General features: G+C 40.4%; 1 protein-coding gene across 1 annotated transcript in view; it reads left to right on the forward strand.

The window, feature by feature from the left end:
* ARVCF (ARVCF delta catenin family member) overlaps positions 1 to 21,030 on the forward strand; it is a gene marked incomplete at both ends in the record, with an annotated part of 165,429 nt that overhangs the window by 67,708 nt on the left and 76,691 nt on the right. The window contains 2 exons of the mRNA XM_082007844.1: positions 5,192 to 5,350; positions 14,512 to 15,119. Coding sequence (XP_081863970.1) covers positions 5,192 to 5,350; positions 14,512 to 15,119 — 767 coding nt within the window. The remainder of the gene's footprint in view (positions 1 to 5,191; positions 5,351 to 14,511; positions 15,120 to 21,030) is intronic.

The raw sequence follows: 21,030 nt of genomic DNA on the forward strand, positions 1-21,030 counted from the left end.
TTATTTCACATGACATTTAACCAGAGAAGTAGGCTTAATAAGTGGAGATCGGTTTATCTGCAGCAAAGCAGGTATCTCTGTATACCCATCTTAAAATCATTGTCTATCTTGCAATCTCTCTCTCTCCAGTGTTACACACTGCCTGGGTTTCAGTACAGGGTAGTACGTGTGCTTTTCGTTGTTCCAATGCTGTTTTGCCTGAAAAAGGTGTCATCGTTTGATCCCAGCTGTGCAGCAGTTTCCCCTGATGGTGAAGAGTTCGGATAGGTGTGACTGAGCACCTGTGGTTGCTGCTGAAGGCCTGGACCGTGCTGTGTTTTGTTGAACTGGAGGAGTGCAGCGTGTGGCAGTCCTTGAAAATAAGGCCTCCATATTTTTCCAGAAGGTGCCCTGCCTAACAGTAGTGTAAACACTGCTGTATGTGAGGGCTTACCTGTTTCTCTGTTCCTGAAGCATGATCTAAAGAGAGTAAGAGAGTCCCCTGTATGGCTGCCTCTCAGGTGGTACAGGCTCAGTGGTGTGCATATGCTGGTTAGCTTGGATTCCAGCTGTTGCAGTACTGAGGTGCACAAAAAACTCTCTGGACAAATCTGGGGCAGAGAGCACAGCAGCGATCTTCAGGCTGTGGTGAAAGAAAGGGAGCTCTGAAAAGGCAGGAGAATGTGATAATAATCAGATTTGAGAGTCTGCAGCTGCTGGGGAGCTGGATCTTGTATTGGAGAAAGGTCTGCCACAAATACACCAAGTTCAGACTCCACCAGTGATTTTCTTGCGCTTTGATGTCCTATCGGGTTATCAATCTGATGCTCAAACCAGGAACATGGCTATCTCAAGACTTGTTGGATTGATGTGTTCCTGCAGACTTGCCTTTTTTTGGTGTTCCTTTTTCTTCCGCATGCCTTCAGCAAATAACAGCTTGAGGACATGACTGAGCTGGAAGTGCAGGCCGAAGTTGGAAGGAGACCAGTGAGGCAGAAAGTCAGCCTGAGACTTGACTCTGACAGAACCGATGTTTGCCTGCTTTGCACTTATAATCTCATGCTTCGCAGAGATTGAAGCTTTAATAAGCAATTTAAATAAAGAGTAGGAGGAGGAGAGAGTATCCACAATTAATTCAATTAGCATTGTTGTCCAATGCCATTAATTATGCCCAGACTTGTAATGTGTTTCACAGGAGTTGATACACTTGAGCTTTGTCTGTGCTGGGGTCGACTGAGGACAAGTATGTCCACTGGTGTAGAATCCAGCCTTTGTGCTCTGCAAAAACCTTCAAATTTGGTATCTGATAGTAGCCTGAATAGCCTGCACAGCGATCTACTGAACAAAGGGCATCTCTGGGAGAATGATGCTTTCGATGTGCATGTTTTCAGTATTTTTGAAGAGGGACTGTTTTAGTGGAAGTAATAGTCTCCTGCAATTCCATATTATTTCCAGAGTGGTTTAAATTGTTTCATAGGCAGAGAATAAAGAACTTTGTTTACTGTTTTAAAGTATGATGTTTGATCCTCCTGGGGGAGGTTATTCTTTTATTAAAAAAAGATACAAAATAGCAGCTTTGATGGAAATATAACTCTAGGAATTGAAATGGTGATGATTACAGAAGCTGTAGTATTCTAATGCAAAATAAGCCTTAGGAGATATGTGCCCTAAATGGTAAATCGCTCTGGTTTTTAACAAAAAAAGAATCACTTCTATTTTATGATTCTTGCTTATTTTACAAGGTCTTTAGCTGTTTCATCTGCACTTAACTTTTACAGGCTGGGGATAAATTGATTGTTGTTTTGCTTTTTAAATAGCTTGGCTTTTTTAAAGCATGCTGGAGATGCAGGCACAGACCAACAGGATAGAATTAATTTGGTACTCAAAAAAGCAGGGAGAAAAGCCATGACTACTGACACCCTGTGCAATAAGTGGATTGGAATCTGTTCTCATAACTTGGTGGTGTTTTGTTCTTGGAAGGAGCCAAACATTATTATTTGAAAGGGACCTCATGGTTAATGCTTAGCAACTGGGCAGAAGGGGGGGTATCACCTTGATATGTGTGTGTTTACTGCAAGAGAATTCCTGCTGCCATTTTAGAGGGTCTGTGGGATCCCTCAGGGCCCTGAGAGTACTGACAGACCTCAGTGGCCCTGACCAGCTTCACATGGGGCTTCCGCCCAGGGAATTGGGAGCTCTATTTATGCTCAGCCTTGAGCCCTCAGTCCATGCTCGGGCCATGCTGGAAGAATACTGGTCTCCAGCTGAGCTACAGCCATGCCTGTGCCTGGCCGTGGACCACACTGATCCAGACATCAACTTGCAGACTGACTTCCTAGCCTGACTCAGACCTGCCTTGTCACTGCAGACCTGCCTGGTTATCATTGGACCTGATCCTAACCCTGACCTGCAGATTTGCTTTCCAGATTGACCTTCAGCGTCCCCCATCACTGTGATACTGCCTCTTGGTTGGACCTGGCTGTCATGTTAGGTCTGTCCTGCTCACCTCGCTGGGGTGGTGTGGAAGTGGGCTGCAGCCAGAGAGGACCCTGCCCAGCCATCCGAAGGATCCCCCTCAGCACCACATCCCTCAGGGAGATGCTCGTCCTTGATGCTCCCTGTGACACAATTTCTATAGTTCAGCTGTTGTGCCTTGAGTGTTTCAAAGAGAGGGTCCCAGGAGGAGGAGCAAGCCAAACTTCAGGAACTATCAAGGATCCTGATGGTCTCCCATTGAAGAGGACTGGAAAGAAGCTCCCTTAAGATTTCGTCTTCCCAGATGCTCAGCTGACGACAGTGATTGCTGTAGCATGGCAGATCCCTCTCGTGCTGGGGAACGCACTCTTGCTTGACAGTACTGGAAGGACCACGGGGTCTTGGCCAGTGTGGTAGGAAAAGAGGAATTGTCTACTTGCTTTTGCTTTGAAAGCCCTCAGCAAGGTAAATGAGGGAGTGCATGTTGTTCTAAACTGGAGTTACCTACCTCTAGCAGGCAGGGAACTACTGGTAGGATTATTCGTTAGAGAGCATGTTCCAGCTCTTACCTGGCAGCTTGTGTTTTACTTTGAATAATTGGGCTTATCTGCCAAATGTTTGGAATCTGAGATGCTGGGATGTATTTAGCAGAAGAGAGTCCTAAATACTGACTTAGCTGAGCACAAAGGAAGATGGTTGAAAGGGGTAATGTGTCCCAGTTTCTGCAATTCGTGATGACCTAAAATCCTTAATGATGGAAACTAAAAACAAATACCAAAATCTTTGCATCTTTTCCACATTAATGTTAGCTTGTGACAACTCCAAGTTAGCAATGTGTAGCAAGTACTGGGTTTGGAGATCAAAGAACTACATCCTTAAGCTAATTCAAGGAAGAGTAAGCTGGATGATATGCCATCGTCTTTGCTCACTGCTCATATGCTGTCCTCAGTAGCTCCCATTGTAAGAAGGAAGACACAAGAAGATGCTGTCTGGTTAGTTGTCTGTGTTGGAATATCTACCTTGCACTTTGCAAGCTTTTATTCTTCCTGATGCTTAGGGCAGTCTCTTGCTAACAATAGTTTTCTCTTGTAGGAATGCAGATCTGTACCGTATCTCCCTGAATCTTCATTTTAGAAGCAGCCAGAGCATAAAAACTAGTGCAGTGCTCATTTAAAGTCAATATGCTCTAGTTTGCAATTTGCTCATGTATAAGTGCCCAGCTCTAAAGGTTTCCTTTGCCCACAGGCAGTCTGAATACAAAGAGATACTTCATTTTTTTCCATAAAGAAGAAGTTTTGCAAAAGCTCAAAGAGCGAAATATTTCCTTCCACCTTCCATCTCCTCAGGTTTGTTATCACAAAGCAGAGTTTGCCTCTACGACTCTGTTCCCCTCTAGATTCTTCAAATTCATGCAGTCACCTCAAGATGCAGCTAGAAATGAGGTTGATGGATGAGATGTGTGTATGTATATGCATGTGTGAGAGGAGTGAGAAGATCCCACCTTGAAGCAGTTTTGGCATTCGATGCCTTGGAGATGATGATGAGGTTTACAGGGACAAAGTGTAATGGAAAAAATCTCTACATCTAACTGGTTTCTTTGCTGTTGGCAAGGCTGGGGTTGCATGAAGATGAATATAAGTTCTGAGTCTTAACTGTATTGCAATATTGTGTAAATTCTTCTGTTTAGAGAGGAGCTTTACTGGAGGGTGGGGAAAAGGGAGTTGCAGTTAGAATATATTATCTTAAAGAAAAGCGTGAAGGGATTAGTATATTTGTCCCAGGAGTTAGTTTCCCTTCTGGAGCTGTGGGCAGAAGACACAATCTGACATCCGAGATCATTCTCAGTATGTAAGCCAGTTCTTTATTGGCCACTTGCTGTGAAACTTCTGAAATACATTCATCTACCAAAAGAAGGCTTCTCTGATTTCTGTGCTGAGACACCCAATTGCATAAGGAAAGGAAAGTCCAGACATCAGTGCTGGTGAAAAGCAGAAGCGTTCTCTTTGGGCAGTATCTCTGCCAAGAACTGGCCTTTGATCTACTTTCTTTCTGTTTAGTGTTTCTTCATGTTGTCTATCTGTTATAAATTTTAAATAAGCTTATAGCCAGTTACATCTCATGGACTTGGTGAAGGAAAGATGTCAGAAGGGTAGCATTTCATGTAATTCAGCTATTAATCTCTAGCTATCCATTTTTTAAAATTATCACTGTTTTGGACAGTTTGAGAAAGGTGTCAGTTTAATAGAAGATCTGGATGTATTATAGCCTTTTGTAGGCTGCAGCTGAGTGTATTTTATCAAATGGAAATAAACTTTCAATGGTGTGTGAGCTTAACTGCTCTGAAAGCCAATGACCCTGTTCAACTGTGGAAGAGAATTAATGTTTTTACAGACGAAAATTCCACTCCTCCTACGCTAGGCATTGAAGAGAAAGCTTAAAGCACGGTTAAATATAAGGAGGTAGTCTGCCAGTCTGTAGTAGGTTGCCTATAAATATGAAATCCTTGATAGATGCTTCACATGATTTCCACCTACTGAGCTGAGCCCAGCCGTACCAGCATAGTTGCAGCATGCTTTTTTGAGACAGTAAATACTTCCTTCTCTGAATCTCTACTTGCAAGTTGTTGGGTAAACTGTTTTTCAAATTGAGAAAGTTGAAATCAATAGAATAGTTATACCATGATGGCAGAAGTTAAAAGTTTGGGTTTGTTTTTTTTTTTTTTTACCTGCTTCTTTAGGAACAAAGCCCCAGTAACCAAACATCAATAGCAATGATGCAAGAGCCTCAAGAAATGGTGGAAGAGACAGTTACTGTGGAGGAAGACCCAGGCACTCCCACTTCCCATGTGTCTGTTGTCACTTCTGAAGATGGAACCACGAGGAGAACTGAAACCAAGGTGAGAGATTAATAACCAATGAGGAAAATGGCAAAATACTACCTAATCACAACATTAAAATAGCAGGGAATAGCGTGAGTGAGGACAATCATGCTATTATGATCCCCAGTGATTTTGAACATTCTGTTTGCCAGAAAAGCTGAGTTCAGGGCTTTTTCAGTTTTGCCTCTATGTCTGGTTTGTGCCCTGTCAGCTGTGCTGCTACAGCTGTTTATGGAGCTGTGAACTGAACAGTAGAAATTATCCAGGTTAACCAAACAAAAACACTGGAACCCTTTCCCAGACTCTTTATTCTTGTAAGATTCACTCCATTTTACTAATACAGCTCATAGCATTGCCCTGCAAACACGTACAGTGATATGAGAATTAGATGAGTTGGTAGGGGTTGGAGCAGATTACTTTTGCAGCTGAGGAAAATGTGCTTGGAAATATGTCTTCAAATTAGTTACGATCTGTAACAACAATATATGGTCATGTGTTTGTTCTTTAGAACAAGAAACATTCTGTTTAAATAACACCATAGCATTTAAATCCTGCAACAAGCTTGTGAATGGAATTTTATTCTTGATGCATGGGGAAACCGGGGTGTGTTCTCAAGTGACCTGTACCTCAGGTTCTGCTGGATTATAGATGTTGCATATGTTCTAATTTTCCTGATGTCTTTTTTGTTCCCTTGTCTAAGATAATTTTGCAGTCTCTGCTGAGAAAGCACTGTATATTCATGGTTGCCTCATGTACATTCGGGTGCCACTGGAACACAAATGCACCTTGACATTTGAGTCTTGGAAGTTGAGCTGGCATCTTTGTTAGGTTTTGGTCTTGGGAAATATTAAGGATAATTCCCTTTTTAAAAACTCCTGAACAGCACTGATAAAAAAAAGAGACTGTCCGACTGCCCTCTCTGTTACAAGTAGTTGAACAGAGGTCACTGCATAAATGTTTATTTTTACTGGTGTTCCAGAATTTCAGTCCTCTTAAGAGATCTATTTAGGACATCAGATCCTCAGGTTGGACTAAATGAACATTGATTTCCTGAGGTCAGTGGGCCTGCATAGATTGCTGTAAACTGAGTATCTGGTTTAATGTTGTTGCGATTAGTTAGAAGATAAATATAACTGTCCTATTTTCTCATTATTGGAAGGAGATGAAGGTCTTAAAATAAAACAGACAACCAAAGAACCACAAATTTTAATTAGCTTTTCAAATAATCTAACCTGTTTAATCTGTGACTTATTGGAAAGAAATGCTGTTTTCTTTCCAGTGGCAGCAAGAACAACTGTTACTTAGAGGAAGGAAGTGATAAAATTACAGTGGTGATGGACACCTTTTTATATACACTAATAGTAGTACATAGTTTTAGGAGACTGTAAGTGCAGTCTTATTCCCTATGCAAGGGAATAAAATGATAGCTACGACTGTAAAAATAGAGGAGAGGCCATGCAGTGATTCCTAGATAACGGGACCACATGGAATGAAATAGTTTGTCCGAAATAGTCATGCCACTGATAAAGCTGCGTGTTTGTCATAGCATAAAAGGTGTGATTTTTCTCCTGTGTGTGATGTACCTGCTATTTTTCCATCTTCCCACAGAAAAGGACAATGGCAGCTCCAAAACAGGCATTGTATCTGCATATGGGGGGTGAGGGGGATTGGAAAACCAGCAACCCTAGAACTACTGTTCCATTTGTAAGAGCAAGGCTTTCTCTGTTAACTGTAATTCATTCCAGGCACTGAAGTGTGCACACAATGAGGGGAGGGTGCATAGCTGTCTTGCTCTGCATTTACGTTGTTTCAAATAATGCCGCTGACTTAACTTAGATGCTATCTGGCGGTGTTTCCTAGTATTTCATTGCTAAAAAGACTGACTCTTAAAAAAAGTAATTGAAAAAAAAAATCCAGTTGTTGAAAAAAATTATTCTGAAATGTCAAAACACAGATGGAGTTGGCTTAGCCATAGTTGTCAGAAGAGGTGCTGTGACTTTGCTGAGGTGGTTGTTGCCTCTGAAATGGTTTTGTTTTGACTTTTCCTTTCTGTGATAATACGGCATAGATTTAACAGCTCCTAAATATGAATCTGAAGCCAGATTAATTTTTTTTAGCCACATTGGTCTTCAACTTGCTTTTTGTTTTGGTAGGGAATGTGAAAATGAAAACTGTTGTCACTGGGGTTGAATAGCATCAGTTAAGTGTCCTGGCGTTAATTGACATTGACTTACTATCACTTTTAATAGGTATCATTGTGGTGCTTTCATAGGTTATACTATTGTATGTGAGAAAATTAAGTTTCCTGGTACCTCTGTGCAGTGGCAAAATTCTGACCTTGCTGCTCAGATGAGGACGGTGAAGGAAAGCATTTCTCTGGGATGAGAGATGCAAACACATGTCTGCAGTGTGCAGTAGTAGAATCAGTGTTGAGCCCAGAAACTGCTGTTCTGTGTCTTAGATTTAAAAAAGAAAGAAAAGATGGGGAAAAAAATTATTTAATAAATTAATAAATTTAATAATATATAAAAAAACCCCAAACCAATTAAAACCCATCCACCCCCAGTGATTCAGGTCTTGCTTTTAGTGTACAGGTGGTACTTATCCTTGTAAAAGAGCAGCAATTTCTATGGTAGGAATCCTCACATCTATTTTCAGTAATATCTAATCTGTTACTTAATAAGGGTAATGTTTAAAGTTGAGATGGTCATATCTCAATGTGACAATGAAGTCACACTGTCTTCATTAAATGTTTGAGGGGGTTAGGTTTATGCTCAGCTTTTTTCTTTGGTGTAAGTCAAGGTAGTTAGCACAACATACAAATAAATGTTTTTATGCTTTACATTACTGTGCTTGCTCTAAGCTTCTTTGAGAAAGGGTTTAGAAGCTATTTTTATTATCTCTGTAACTAGAAGGCACTACTGGGTGGTGCCGGTCACAATCTCCAGCGTATTTGTCTTGCAAAAAAAGTAGCAGCACAAGATGCTTCCTCTGACAGAGTAAATAATACAGGTCATGGTTTTTTAAGAGCCAAAGAGACCAGAGATATTTTCCAAATGTATGCTTTCTTTGCTGGATAGCTTATGTGGGGATTAGTCAAACTGATTCCATTTAGTATGCATTTTTAGATTCTTCAAAAGAAATTTGCCATTTATTTTTGCTAAAATTGTATGAATCTTTAGCTTGCTGGAGAGTGATGCCTCTGAAATTCCTCCTCTTGAGATGAAGCACAGCAAAAGCTGTAAATGTGAATGCTTCTGTATGCTGCTGTTCCTTTATTCCCCCTTTCCCCGTTGTTTCAAAACTGTAATCCATAGAGGTTATTCTCTTCAATAGTGTATTAAGTAAACAACCTTAGTCTAGAAGCACTGACAGTTTTGCGGTGCTTTTCCCCACATCTTTTGAAGATGCCTGTAGCTGTGAAGCAGGAAGAAGGTATAATAGAATTTAATATTTGACATACTTTAAATAGAGAACATCTGCCTTTTCAAAATGAGGTATCTCGGAGTAATTTTCCCCAAACTGTTATTCTCTTAGTACTATACTAAGTCCCTACATAACATTCACTGCACAAAAGATGTAGCAGATAATACTTCATTTCAACTTTATAATCTCTCTGGAAGCCAAATACCTATCATGCTAAAACAGTCAAAGTCACCTTGGGGAGAGACTACCACTTCTTGCCTGTCAGCTGGAACGCTGCCATGTATGAAAGGGAGCCTCTTTGCAAGTGGCTCAAGAGAACTCAGTAAAGCAAATTAGATGTGTGTGTGCTTGTGTTAATGTTTGCTTTTTTCTTTATTCAGGCACCTTTTATTTTTATCTTTGAAATTCTGAAAGATTGGAGAGATTTAGGTCCCTTTTATTCATTGAAAATGATACTTTATGATAACAAACTGTGAAATCAATCTGTATACAAAGTTGTTTAATTTGTAGTCCAGTTATTTGCCTTGTGTTTTCTAATATTCAACAAGACCAGATCTTACAAACAGTGATTAACTGCTGCCACCACTTCCGAGCACCAGCGATGGGAAAGTGCTTGTGACTGAAACTCTGCAGTTATGGCAGTGCCAGGTACCCGCGACGCAGTTCTTTGAAACTGCAGAAGATTCAAGGGCATTGGATAATAGAGCAGGAACAGATTTCAGCCAAAGTTGAGGGCCTTTTCAAAATGTGAAACTTCAAGCTTAAAATTGAAGGGGAGAAATCTGAGCTGTTGTTTTGAAAACCTACGGGGTGAGTTCTTATACAGCATTTAATAGAAAGGTAATAGCTTCAACCTGCTTGGGCTTATTAACTTTTACAGTGCATAGTTCAAAAATAAGCTCTCAGAAATGTCAGAATGCTTTTATACTTGTCCATTACTTCTTGTCTGTTTTTTGTTTTATGACATAGTTTCAACAATTTTTTTAGACCTGTCAGCTTTTATAATGTACTTAATTTATTTTAAAAAAGCAGGGGGGGAAAGTGGGGGAGGAGTGGGACAAAACCAACCTCAATAACAAAACGGAAGGTGAAATTACAGGTACTGGTTAAGATAACTGCATTTAACTATGATAGCCCACTTCAACTGAAATCTCAGTACTGTCTGTCTTCCTCTTGTGTCTGAGCGCTGTGCACTTTGAGGGGTTTACCTGTACCATCTGCACGTGCATCCGGTTAAGTCCAGTTGTCGTGTATTTTCATGTTTGTTCTCCCATTCTTCAAGGCAAATAGAAGAATGAGGGACAGGAAAATATAGAAGCTGCTTCAAATGTGTGAATACTTTCTTTGTCTTCTGTTGGCAAGTGTGTCTCCAGAAACAGAATTAGTGAAAACATTGTCATGGGACCTATAGGGGAACTATTTAACAAAATAATTGCTATCTTGTGTGGACAACAACAGTGAGGTTAGTAAACCTGAAAAGTACTTATATTCTGGGGTGGGGAGAGCAGCAGGGAAAGCACTAACTTGGAGTCTCATCAGATTTTGGTTGTAGAAGGCCTGAATAAGTTGGTATATTGGAACTTCTTTTTTTTACTGTGTTTGAAACCTTAATGTAGTTTACAGGGAATAAAGAATTGCAAATATATTTTAAGCATACTTGGAGAACCTATTTATAGGGGAGCATTCTGAAGCTTTTATCTGGTGCTTTGAGATTGTAGCATTGGTATAACTGAGCACCTTTTTATTTGTAATTGGGCTGAAAAACCTCTTTAAACAAGTTTTAGAGATGGAAGGTAAACAGAGGAAGTCAAATTACACTTTCTCAAAGTAACTTGTATCTCTAGATTTTTCATTAGAGCATATCTGTAGTGCGGAGTTCATGCTAATAAATCCTGCTCAAGATTGGGTGCATCTGGAGGATCAGGTGTCTCTCAGATAAGCCAGTCTGCTGGGACTCCCATTTGGAACAGCTTCGTTCTCTCTGGCTAATGCATCAGTATTAAAGAAACCACAAAAATGTTGAGAGAGAAGATTACTGTGCTGCCAGCTGCTTGAGACTGCCTGTGTTCTTTTAAGAAATATAAATGAAACATTCCCCTGAGCTGGATTTCCTGAAATAAAGATGTTTGGTTTGGGTTGGGTTTTTTTGCTTGGAAACCTAATAAATGGACCTTCCTCTGTGTGCTGGCTAATTGCTTCCAAAAAGCTTCCCTTTATTGTCCTGTAGGCAACTAAGGCTGTTTATGACATGATAAATCTTCTATCTCAATGCCTACCCCTGACAAATGAGGCATGAGTGCAAATACTCCCTCTCTCTCAAAACATAAAAAGACTTGGTTTGATTGCCCCACCATAACACCTTGAGCATTATTGAATGCTTTTACGCTATGAGAAATGTGTACTTCAGTGCCTGAGTGGAATGTTCCTTTTTATGTCTCTGACAAGGGGGTTCTCATTGTCCTGATTCTTTCCACTCATTAATAGGGGCAGCATTCAGAAAATAATAGATGTGAAGCTGTGCTAACATTGTAAACTTTTTCTTACATGTGCTGGCTGATGCTAAGCATGTCTTCTTGACTAGCCACAGCCATTGAAAACTTGACTATGCTAGTCTTGAAGCCAGGAAAATAAGGCAAATTGGGGAAAAGCTGTAAATTTATCTCCTGCATTCTGTTTTGGTTATATGAAAAAAAAAAAAAATCTGTAAATACTCTGTGGAGTACCAGAGCATGGTGTAAAACTCATTAAGTGTAACTGGTAGGTCACAAATTGTCTAGGAATTGATTTTCAAAGTGTTCTGAAATTCTGCTTTGTCTTTTTTGTGTACATGTACTGAATATTGGTAGACAGTTGTCCTTGCCATGACATTTCTGTGTTGTGTTACTTCATCCTGTTTGACAATAACAATGATTCTTTAAAAAAAAAAAAAAAATTGTCAAAAATGAGCAAGAGACCAGAATTGGCAGTAGGAATGCTGTCTGAAGAAATAGAGCAGTGATGCCTCCTCTGCAAAAACGCCTTTGTCCAAGGATCCTGCAGGTCAAAGATTGTTCCTTCTTTTGTGCTATTGCTGCAGCCAGATGTGGTGTATTACACTGTCTGATGTTGACAACTTTATGAAAAATGACACATGACAAACTGTGCATGCATGGCAACGTATGTCTTGAAAAAGCAAAATTTGCAGTTACATTTTAAAATATCTGTCTCCTCTTGAATAGTGCTGAAAGAAAGGGCTCTCTGAGGTTATGCGAGTGCTCCTCTTGGCGTCTAGAAATCTGCTGCTTTGTTCCTTCCTGGGCAAAAGTATCCATTTCTGACTCATCAAATTGCTGAAACGCTGCTTTATTTCCTCTTGTTCCTGTTACTGGTTCCCAAATTCAAGAATGCAAAGGCCCAGCACTTTGTGTCCTTTTTTGTCATTACTTTGCAAAACACGCTTTTTTCAGGCCTGAGAAATGTTGTTTTTTCTGCTCTTAGAAGATCACTTATGAACATACTACTTTGAATAAAACTATTGTTACAGGCTTCAGTAGGAGAATACTCAGCTGTATTGCCTTATGTAGATCCACTTTACAAAGAGCTACTGTAAGCTATGCCAGCTCTTTTTCTCTTCTCTGAATGCTGTCTAGTTTTACAAATGCCCTGACAGTAGTCATGCTGATAACTGAGTAGAAGGTGGAAGTATTGTGTGCAGGTAATAGGCAAAAACTGCTAGTGGATTCTATGTCATGAAATAAATGTTTCATTTCTAGTTTCCTTTCTTTTAGTAAATAAAATGTGTGCTTTTTAAAAAGGGGGCAAAAGAAGATTTGGAGACATGGAAACTAGCGTCTTTCCTGATGTTTACTGGCTAAGGAAATCCCTTTGGGTTGAAGAAGATGATTCTTTCAGCTGTGGCCAAGATTAGATAGTAAGGTCGTCTTGGTACCTGGCTATGCCTTACTCAGCATTGTGATGCTGTTTAGTTATGCTGCTGGTGGAGAGCCATTTGCGCTGCTTTCAGTCTTGCAGGATTTCATTACTTCATTAGACTGAAGTATCATTTGCTCACAGATGTCTCTAGGAAAAGAAATGCTGTTTGGGTGAATTTTTTCTATTTGGGGTTTCTGTGTGAAAACATCTGGCTAGAGGATGTGTCTGGAGCCGCTTCGAGAGATATACTCTAATTATTTAGTTTTAGCAGCAGCTTGGCTAATCTGGTGCCAATCCTAAATGTTTAAATCGGAGGTTATAGGTCAAAATATCTATTTGGACTTCAGGGCCACGAAGAAATCCAGGACTACATATTGTAGTTACTGTTTCTCTTGATGTATGCATTTCATTGGGCAGTTTATATGAAGAGAAGTGTCATTTACTGATGCTTATTTACCTCAGTAATACTTTAGAAACCCAAAATATCTCTTAAAAATTTTGTTTTGTGTTTCTCCCCTCCCTGTGTGTAATACTCTGGTGGATTGATTATCCCTCTCATCTTTGTAGGTTGTCGCTTGGTTGGTGTTTGGTGTGGTTTTGGTTTTTTACAGAGGGCTGGAAGTCTGTATTTACTAGAGTTAGGGTAACTTTGTATAGGTTAAAGTAACTTTATTAGGATTAGGGTAACCAAGGATAGATTGGCTTCTGCTGCAGTTGGCGTTCTCCCCAAAGGAGCTTTTGTTGATCACTCTGGAAGACAGTACAGAAGCTGATGGACCACAGATACCAACCAAAACAGAAGATCTTTTGCTAGTTTGTAAATAGTAGTGGCTTTTGCCTAGCACTCTATTACGCAGATTACCAGATCTTTCCTATGAAGGCAGAACATTCTTGGAAACTCTTGAGGAGTCTTTGTTCTTACCCTTTAGCAAGAAACCCTGAACACAAGTGTCCTCTGGACACTTACCAATTCCAGTTTTTGTCAGTTATGTGCAATAGTCTAATTCTATCCCTGCTGAAATGAAATGTGATTCATAGGAAGAAGATAAAGATGTATCTGTGTACACATTTTTTTTTTTTTATGTTTTAAACAACCTTACCTAGCCCACTATGTTTAGAGTAGTTGCAGTTGCAAAAGCTGGGTAGTGATAGCATTCGGTATTGCAGATTTGTTAGTCACCAAATTAATGGAATGATAACGACTACTTGTTGGGCTTGTATAGTCATGGCCAGATGTAAGCATATCTTAAAGCGAAAGCAGTTGTGCTGTCTAAAATCTTGAAGCCCAAAACGTTTGTTTGAGATCATGGTTTCCTAAATATTACCGCCAAGATTTGAGCTCCATCAAGTTACACAGTGGTACAACCTTGATCCGGATCAGGCAGGAGCATACAACTGTATTTCTGTCAAACTAGAGAATGGGATGTGCTGTTTATGCTAATTGTGGGAGGACAGGCTCCTCAACATCATAAAGTCTGCTCTAGGAAAGATACCTCCTGAAAACATTTTGGGCAAATTTGAACTGGTGCAATGAGTTTGCACTGCTTCCATGCACTGTCACATGGCTGCAGTGTTTTTCATTTGGTAGTAAGAGCCCCAAGGTGCACTTAACTCTGGCTCTCACATGTCTTTTCAGCTTTTTATAGAAATGTTTTCCCACTATTAAATCCTAAAGCTAATAGGTGAACTCATGACTACACCAGTGCTTCCATTCTACAGGCTTGTCACTGTAGTATGCTTTTGATGCTCTCTCCTTATTTTACTGTTCTACCTTTCCATATATCTCATCACATTGTACAGCAAGGAGAAAGTTAACATATTTATTTGCTGCTTCCTCACAGGTTACCAAAATGGTCAAAACAGTCACCACTAGAACAGTGCGGCAGGTGCCACTTGGGCCTGATGGTCTGCCATCAATGGATGGCTCGTCTCCCATGGGCAGCTACACAGATTCAATAGACAGAAGGTACATGAAGAATGGGGAGCGGTACATCACACCACAAGCATCATCAACGTTAACCAGATCTTACAACAACTACAACGATTCTTACCCTGAAAACCATGAAGGCCAGTATCGCCCTTATATCAGTCATGATGGTTATGGAGATCTATCAGATAACTATGGCAGCTTGTCTCGTGGTGTCAACTACCGTCCTCGCTATGCCTACGTGCCAGGAAACACTTACAGGCCAGATGATGGTAGCTTCACTTTGCCAAGCAGAAGGGATAACTATGGTCCTGTTGCCCAGCCTCAGGTGCCAGTGGGTAGCAACATTGACTTAAACCGTTCCCAGCCAGAACGCTTCCAGCCAGAGCCCTATGGACTGGAAGATGATAACCGCAGCCTTGGAGTAGATGATGAAGGATATGAACTGGATCCTGATTACTCCACTGTGAACCGGAGGACATCTGCAGGTGTGCCGGAGAGAGGAAAACCTCACAAAGGAAGGTAAAACCCATTTGTTTTTTACAGTGCTAATCTGCAGCTGTTTTGCTTATTTGAACATATACATTTGAACTCTTAACGGTCTGGTAAGTTCTGGAATTACGTGACACAAAACCAGGTAGAACCCATCATTTCATTAGCCCATAAGTGACTGCAAAATGCACATGAAATACAGAAGGGAGTGAGGGTAGGGCTCAAGAACACTTCCAATGTTTCTGGAATTTATTCTGAAATTTCTGAATTTAGAAAGAAAGAGATAATCTTGTAGAAGAGGGCTAAGTTACTTTCCCCCCCCCCCGCCTTCCTACAAAAGAGTTATGACTGCATTACGTTGTCCCAGAGCCATCCCACACTAGCCAGGTGAAAAGAGGCATTTGTAATCTGTGAGACTTCTGACAGGACTGGCTATGTGCACATCTGCCAACAAAAATTTTGAACAGCTGGTTGGGATTGCAGACAAGCTGATACGTGATGGTGAAGGGATGCCTCATTATATAAAAGCTGTCTCGTGAGGTGTTTGACAGCCTCAGCTTCTGATCCTGTGTTAGCTGCACACCCTCAGCTGCATGACCAGGTTGTGCTGAACCTCACTGAAGTATTTCAACATTTTGTAAGACCAGATCATTATTTTCTTCTGTGCCTATATAAAGGGGAGATAAAGAGCACCTGTGTTGCACTTAACGTAACTGAAGTGACCAGTCACAAATTACTTCTGGTTCAGTCCCCTTTACAAGGGATGTTCTATTTTATGCCATATTTTCTGATACTAGTTGTTTAAGCTGGGCTCACAGCTGTCATCTCTTGCATTTGGAGAAAAAGAAAAACAAGCTTGGTAAGAGAGTCTTATTACTCAGCTGAAAGTAGTCTTCTGAGTATGAACTTGAAAAACTTGTGTACTTTGTGTTCCAAGCAAACTTTTGTGTGTGCCTGCATGAAGTCGTATCTTAAAGATTCATGTTTCGATATGATTTAGTTCTCATTATTTTCTTTTTCATTTAGAGTAGTTTCCAGAGCTGTAAACAGAGTCTGGAACCCACCTGCCTCTGTGTGTGTAGATGGTCTTTAGACTTGATGCTTCTGACTGAAGGCTTCACTTTATCAGCAGTAGCTGTCGGTGGGATTTGGGCAGGACTTTTTGCTCTCTTGTCTTGGAGCGCTCCTCCCTGGACATGTTATGTCATTCATGGTTTCATTCTTCACCTTTCTGGAAGTTCATTTTAAAGCTAAGTGGAATCAAGCACCTGCAAATTGTCATCTATATTAAAAAAAAAAAAGAGAGAAAGATAAAAGGTATTGGGGCATATCTCCCAGAATCGCCTTTAAGTCCCTTGTGACATCTTTGATCTTGCAAGCTTACCAACCAGTGGAACCACATCAACATTTTATGGGGCTAAAGGAAATACCTGCAGCCGATGGGTGCCAAAATACTGATCAGTCTATCAGACTTTAATTGGTGCTCCCCTGCATCTAAGCAAGTTTACAGTTCTCGTTAAAGACAGTCAGGCAGAAGTGCTTTTAAATTTTTATTAATAATTTTCAAACTGTATGCATGATGAATAATTAAATGTATTCTTAGAACATACCCATTTGCATTTTTAAAGTGGTGGGTTTTTAACATCCCTATGATATATTGTTCCTTGCAGTTTCGGTAGGATCAATTCAAAACTTGTGGTTTACGTTTCTTTTGTTTTTTCCACATTTAACATGATCAAGAGGCTTTGACAAGTAATTAGCCTGACTGTGGCAGCAGACTTTAGCTAGTGAGAACACAAGAAGATTGTACGAGGGCCTCTTTATAAGTAGTTACTTTTTGACATTTCAAAGAAATACTTGAACAAGTCAATAAACCTGCATTTCAGATATGCTACTGATCTGCGAGAAACTAAAGACTACAAATAGTGCTTTGTACTAGATGAGGGTGATTACTACTTGATTATTCCTCTGTAGGTTTTTCTTTTTAAATAAGTTATTCCTTGTGAAAATTACTAAATGAATCTGATAAATTGATGGCACTTTTGATTTCAAAAAGTTTGTGTGTGTAGAGTACATATAGCAACAACACTGTTAGAAGCTTTTCTGCATCGCGCCAACTTTTGGCTTGGGCACCTTCATCGTGTTGCAAACAGAATTCTTCTGTTCGTTAACTCACTGCAGAAACTTAAGTTATTCTCTCATTTTCTTCCCAGTAAGTGCTGTGCTTATTTGTTAATAGTCTGAAGGAAGAATAAGGACCCTTACTGTCCGTTCCTAGTTTTGATGCTGTTCTGTCTGAGAGGACTGAGTGGAGGTTTCTCTTCTGAATCTGCAGTAGTGAGTCTCACTCCTTATGTGGTAAGGAGCCAACCCAGCTGTGTCTGGAGGGGATTCTAGTCGAGGGGATTACAAGTACACATTGTTCTTTCCATCCCTTGCTTGCTCCATTTCATCACAGAGATAAATATCTATCATGCTTTCCTTCTGTCATTACCAGCCTCATTTTAAGCTACTTATATTTCATCTTAAATTGGGGAAAAATGTGCTTCCTCACAAACATCTACAAATCCAGCTAAGTGCACAAAGGCAAACATTCCCTCTGTTGGCTCTTTAGTGCTTGTGGCTCGGTATGTTTCTTGTGTTCTTTCATACTGAGTCTCTGCTCTAAGATGTATTATTTTCTGCAATAAGTATACGTGGCCCTTAATGTTATTTTCCTCAATACATGCTCTGGTTTGGTTTAAGTCAGAGTGCATAATAAGTTGGGGTGAAATGAAAGGATTTAAGGTGTGTAATATTGATTTAATACTACCCAAATTTACTTGTGAAGGTATTTACACATCTTTAATTGGTTTTATGCCCCTTTTTCTTAATTTGGTAGGTTGCCCGTATTAAATTAGGGAGTGTTTTATTACCGTCTTCAAAAATACGGAGTCTTACATTGCTAGGTGTTTTATATACAGTCCTTTCCGAAAGAGAAGCAGGAAGTACTGAATATTGTTCATTCACAAAAACCATCCCTACTATTATATGAATATTTTTAATCTTTAAATTGAACTTAACACAAATGAGCAGGAAAAAATGGCAAGTCATAGACTCATCTTCTTTTTCTAAACTATCTTCTGTTCAACTTCACATTTCTTGCCTCTGTGGTAATTTCTTTCCAGAGTGGATCGCTACAGTTTGCGCTTACACTACCATTCATGGGACTTCTTTTTCCCTAAAAACTTTGGAGCAGCTATTGCCAGTGTTACCATTCCAGACTAGACAGGATATGAATTTTTCATGTTGGCTAAATCAACAACAGAAGAGTTTTCTGCTGTTAAATTTTCTATGACAGAAGCCTGATCTAAGACACTGAGACTATATTTGGTGGTCACTTCATGGTCCAAATAATAATTACCAGGAAACAAGCCAGATTTTAAATTCAATAACTGTAACGCTAGGTCTCTCTTGCTTCTGTTACGTGTAGACAGTGTGAGAATATTGGTATTGCATATATGTTAGTCACATTCTGCTTCTGGTCTCTTTTTTCAATCTAGACTATAAAGGCTTATATTTGTATATAAACTTTCAGTCAGCACTTCTGGCCTAACTTGACCCATTTCAACTCTGGTCTCACAGCAGCACCCATGCAGACATCTTGAGGCTGGGGAGATACCTATCACTGTAGGTAGGCCTCTGGTTTAATGACCAACCATAAGTGAATACCAGGATGTAGGCAACATTGGGATGTTGTCTAGTTTGGAGCAGGATTGTATAGACATGGGGTAAAGCAAAAAATGCAGTCAGTTTGGAAAAGATTTGTGTTTTTCTGAGGCTCCTCCTTACAGTGAATTCTATCTCAGTTTGTTGATCTTCTGGTAGCGGAAGACTGATGTGTGGCTGAGTTTTATGTGGCAGGTGGAAACCTGAGTCAGCTCATCCATTAGCAGCTTTTAGGTGGTTCCAGTGAAGGGGTGGTTGGTGTTTTAACCATATGACCCATAACTCAGACTTGTCTCAGCAGATGATTCAGTCCGGTTTTGAATCCTCTTGTGTGTCCTCCTATCAGGGAACAGAAGCTGGCAAAAGTAGGACCTCATTCTGCAAAGTGTTTAGATTTCCTCTTCAATGTTTGGCACCAAGTTCTGTACTGAAATCCCAAGCCTTTCTGGTCTTTTATCCCAAGCAGACACCAGCTGCACGCTGTGATGAACATATCACTTTGTATAAACTGTTGAGGCTTAAATGTGTAAATCCTTCACCTGTTTACTCAAATGTGCCTATGTTGAAGCCACAAGGAAGATGATAAATTCACAAGCTCTCTCCCAGTTTTTATCTATGCTAGGATGCGTTCTGATCAGTTCCCCGAGACAGGTGATTAGTGAGACCCACAGCATCCTAAAAACTCCCTTGCTACAAACAGATGGAAGGCAAGATGCTTGTAGTCAACAATTCTGGCATATTACCAGGTCTCTTCAGTCCCAAGAGTAAAGAGCTGTTGTCCTCCTGAGCACAGATGACTGTATCTGCTGAAGCTCTCATTAGCCCTTCTTCTGTCTCAAGTGTCTTGTCTTTGCAACGTAGCTGCTCTGCTGGTGTGAAAGTGAAAAATCACATTTGGCCCCCACCAGTCCAGCTCAGAAAGGTGATTTCTTTACTCTCTCTGTGTATAAATGTGTTGCTGACTTTAGTAATTTGTCTTCAGAAACTGGGTGTGTTTAACTTCCAGAGAGGTACTTGCTTTTGACTTAACTGTTTGACTAGTCTGCACTTCTATGGTCCCCAAGCCCCTTGTTAAAGGAAGGGAGGTGGGACTTGACCTGGGCCAGACCGTCCTTGCTTGTGCAGAGCGTGGGGGATCTCTGTCTGCCAAGGCAGCCAAAGGCCTTCTGGCAGTTCAGCATTATGCTGCCCGATCAGTTACTTTGCTCCTTTGCAGATGATCCGCTTTGATAAACTGCTTCCCTTCAATGCTGTTAAGCAATGGCAGAGCTGGCATTTAGAGCTTCCCTTGTAAAATTTGTCAGAGTTTTTAGATAGTTACTCAGGGTCTTGGAAGGTCATGTGTGCAGGTGTTCTCTTTGCTGCCAGTTAAAAGTCCTTGGGTTTTGTTACTTGTGTATTTAACCAGCGGCTCTTGACATTGTTTCATCCTACAGAAGTATGTTGGATCTGTCCTGTGTGGGCTTATTTCAGCAATAGTGTTTCTTGTGTTCATCCTTTCTCTACAAATACTTGAGAGACACTGTCTTGTTTCAAAGTAGCTGTCTTTGTGTACTAAAATGGTCATGTTAGATGTGCAGTTCTTTTTTTTTTTGTTTTCCCACTAAGGAGATGGTCCAGCAGAATCAGGTTGAGATTGACAGGAATAGTGTCATAAGTGAATGGTTCATGTAAGGATGAGACTGTTATGAGAATGCCAACAGTTGTTAAAAGTCACTTATAGTTCAGGGCCTGTTTTCTTGAGGATGCTTTGCTTCTGCTATGGGTTTGGGGCCAGCAGTATGTGCTGTGGTCAGCACTTCACCACAGAGCAGTAGCTGGTGGGTTCTGAGCAATGATGTCCTCCCCACCACCACCTGCGTGATTCATCCTAAACCATCCACAGCTCTCCGTACCCATGGCACTCGGGAATGCAACCTCTTCCCTGCAGCATGAAACACTTGGCATCTTCCCATATCCTGTTCTACCCCAGCTCTGAGCCCTGGGGACTTCATCAGAGAGGCATCATCAAAGGCAATGATCATCAGAGCCTGTTGGCTGTCTTTGGTGCATCAGTAGCTTTGTATTGAAACAATGGAAGGAAAAACGCCTTTTAAAAAAAAACTTTCTTAGAATAAGTAGCAAGTTTGGATGTGATGATTTTTTTTTTTTTTAATGAGTGGTTACTTCAGATATTCATATTCATATTTAATAACTATTGATTGACAATTCAAAAAAATTCGTGTTGTTGGTA

This window comes from Phaethon aethereus (genome assembly GCF_964289735.1).
Source record: "Phaethon aethereus genome assembly, chromosome: 17".
Lineage (NCBI taxonomy): Eukaryota > Metazoa > Chordata > Aves > Phaethontiformes > Phaethontidae > Phaethon > Phaethon aethereus.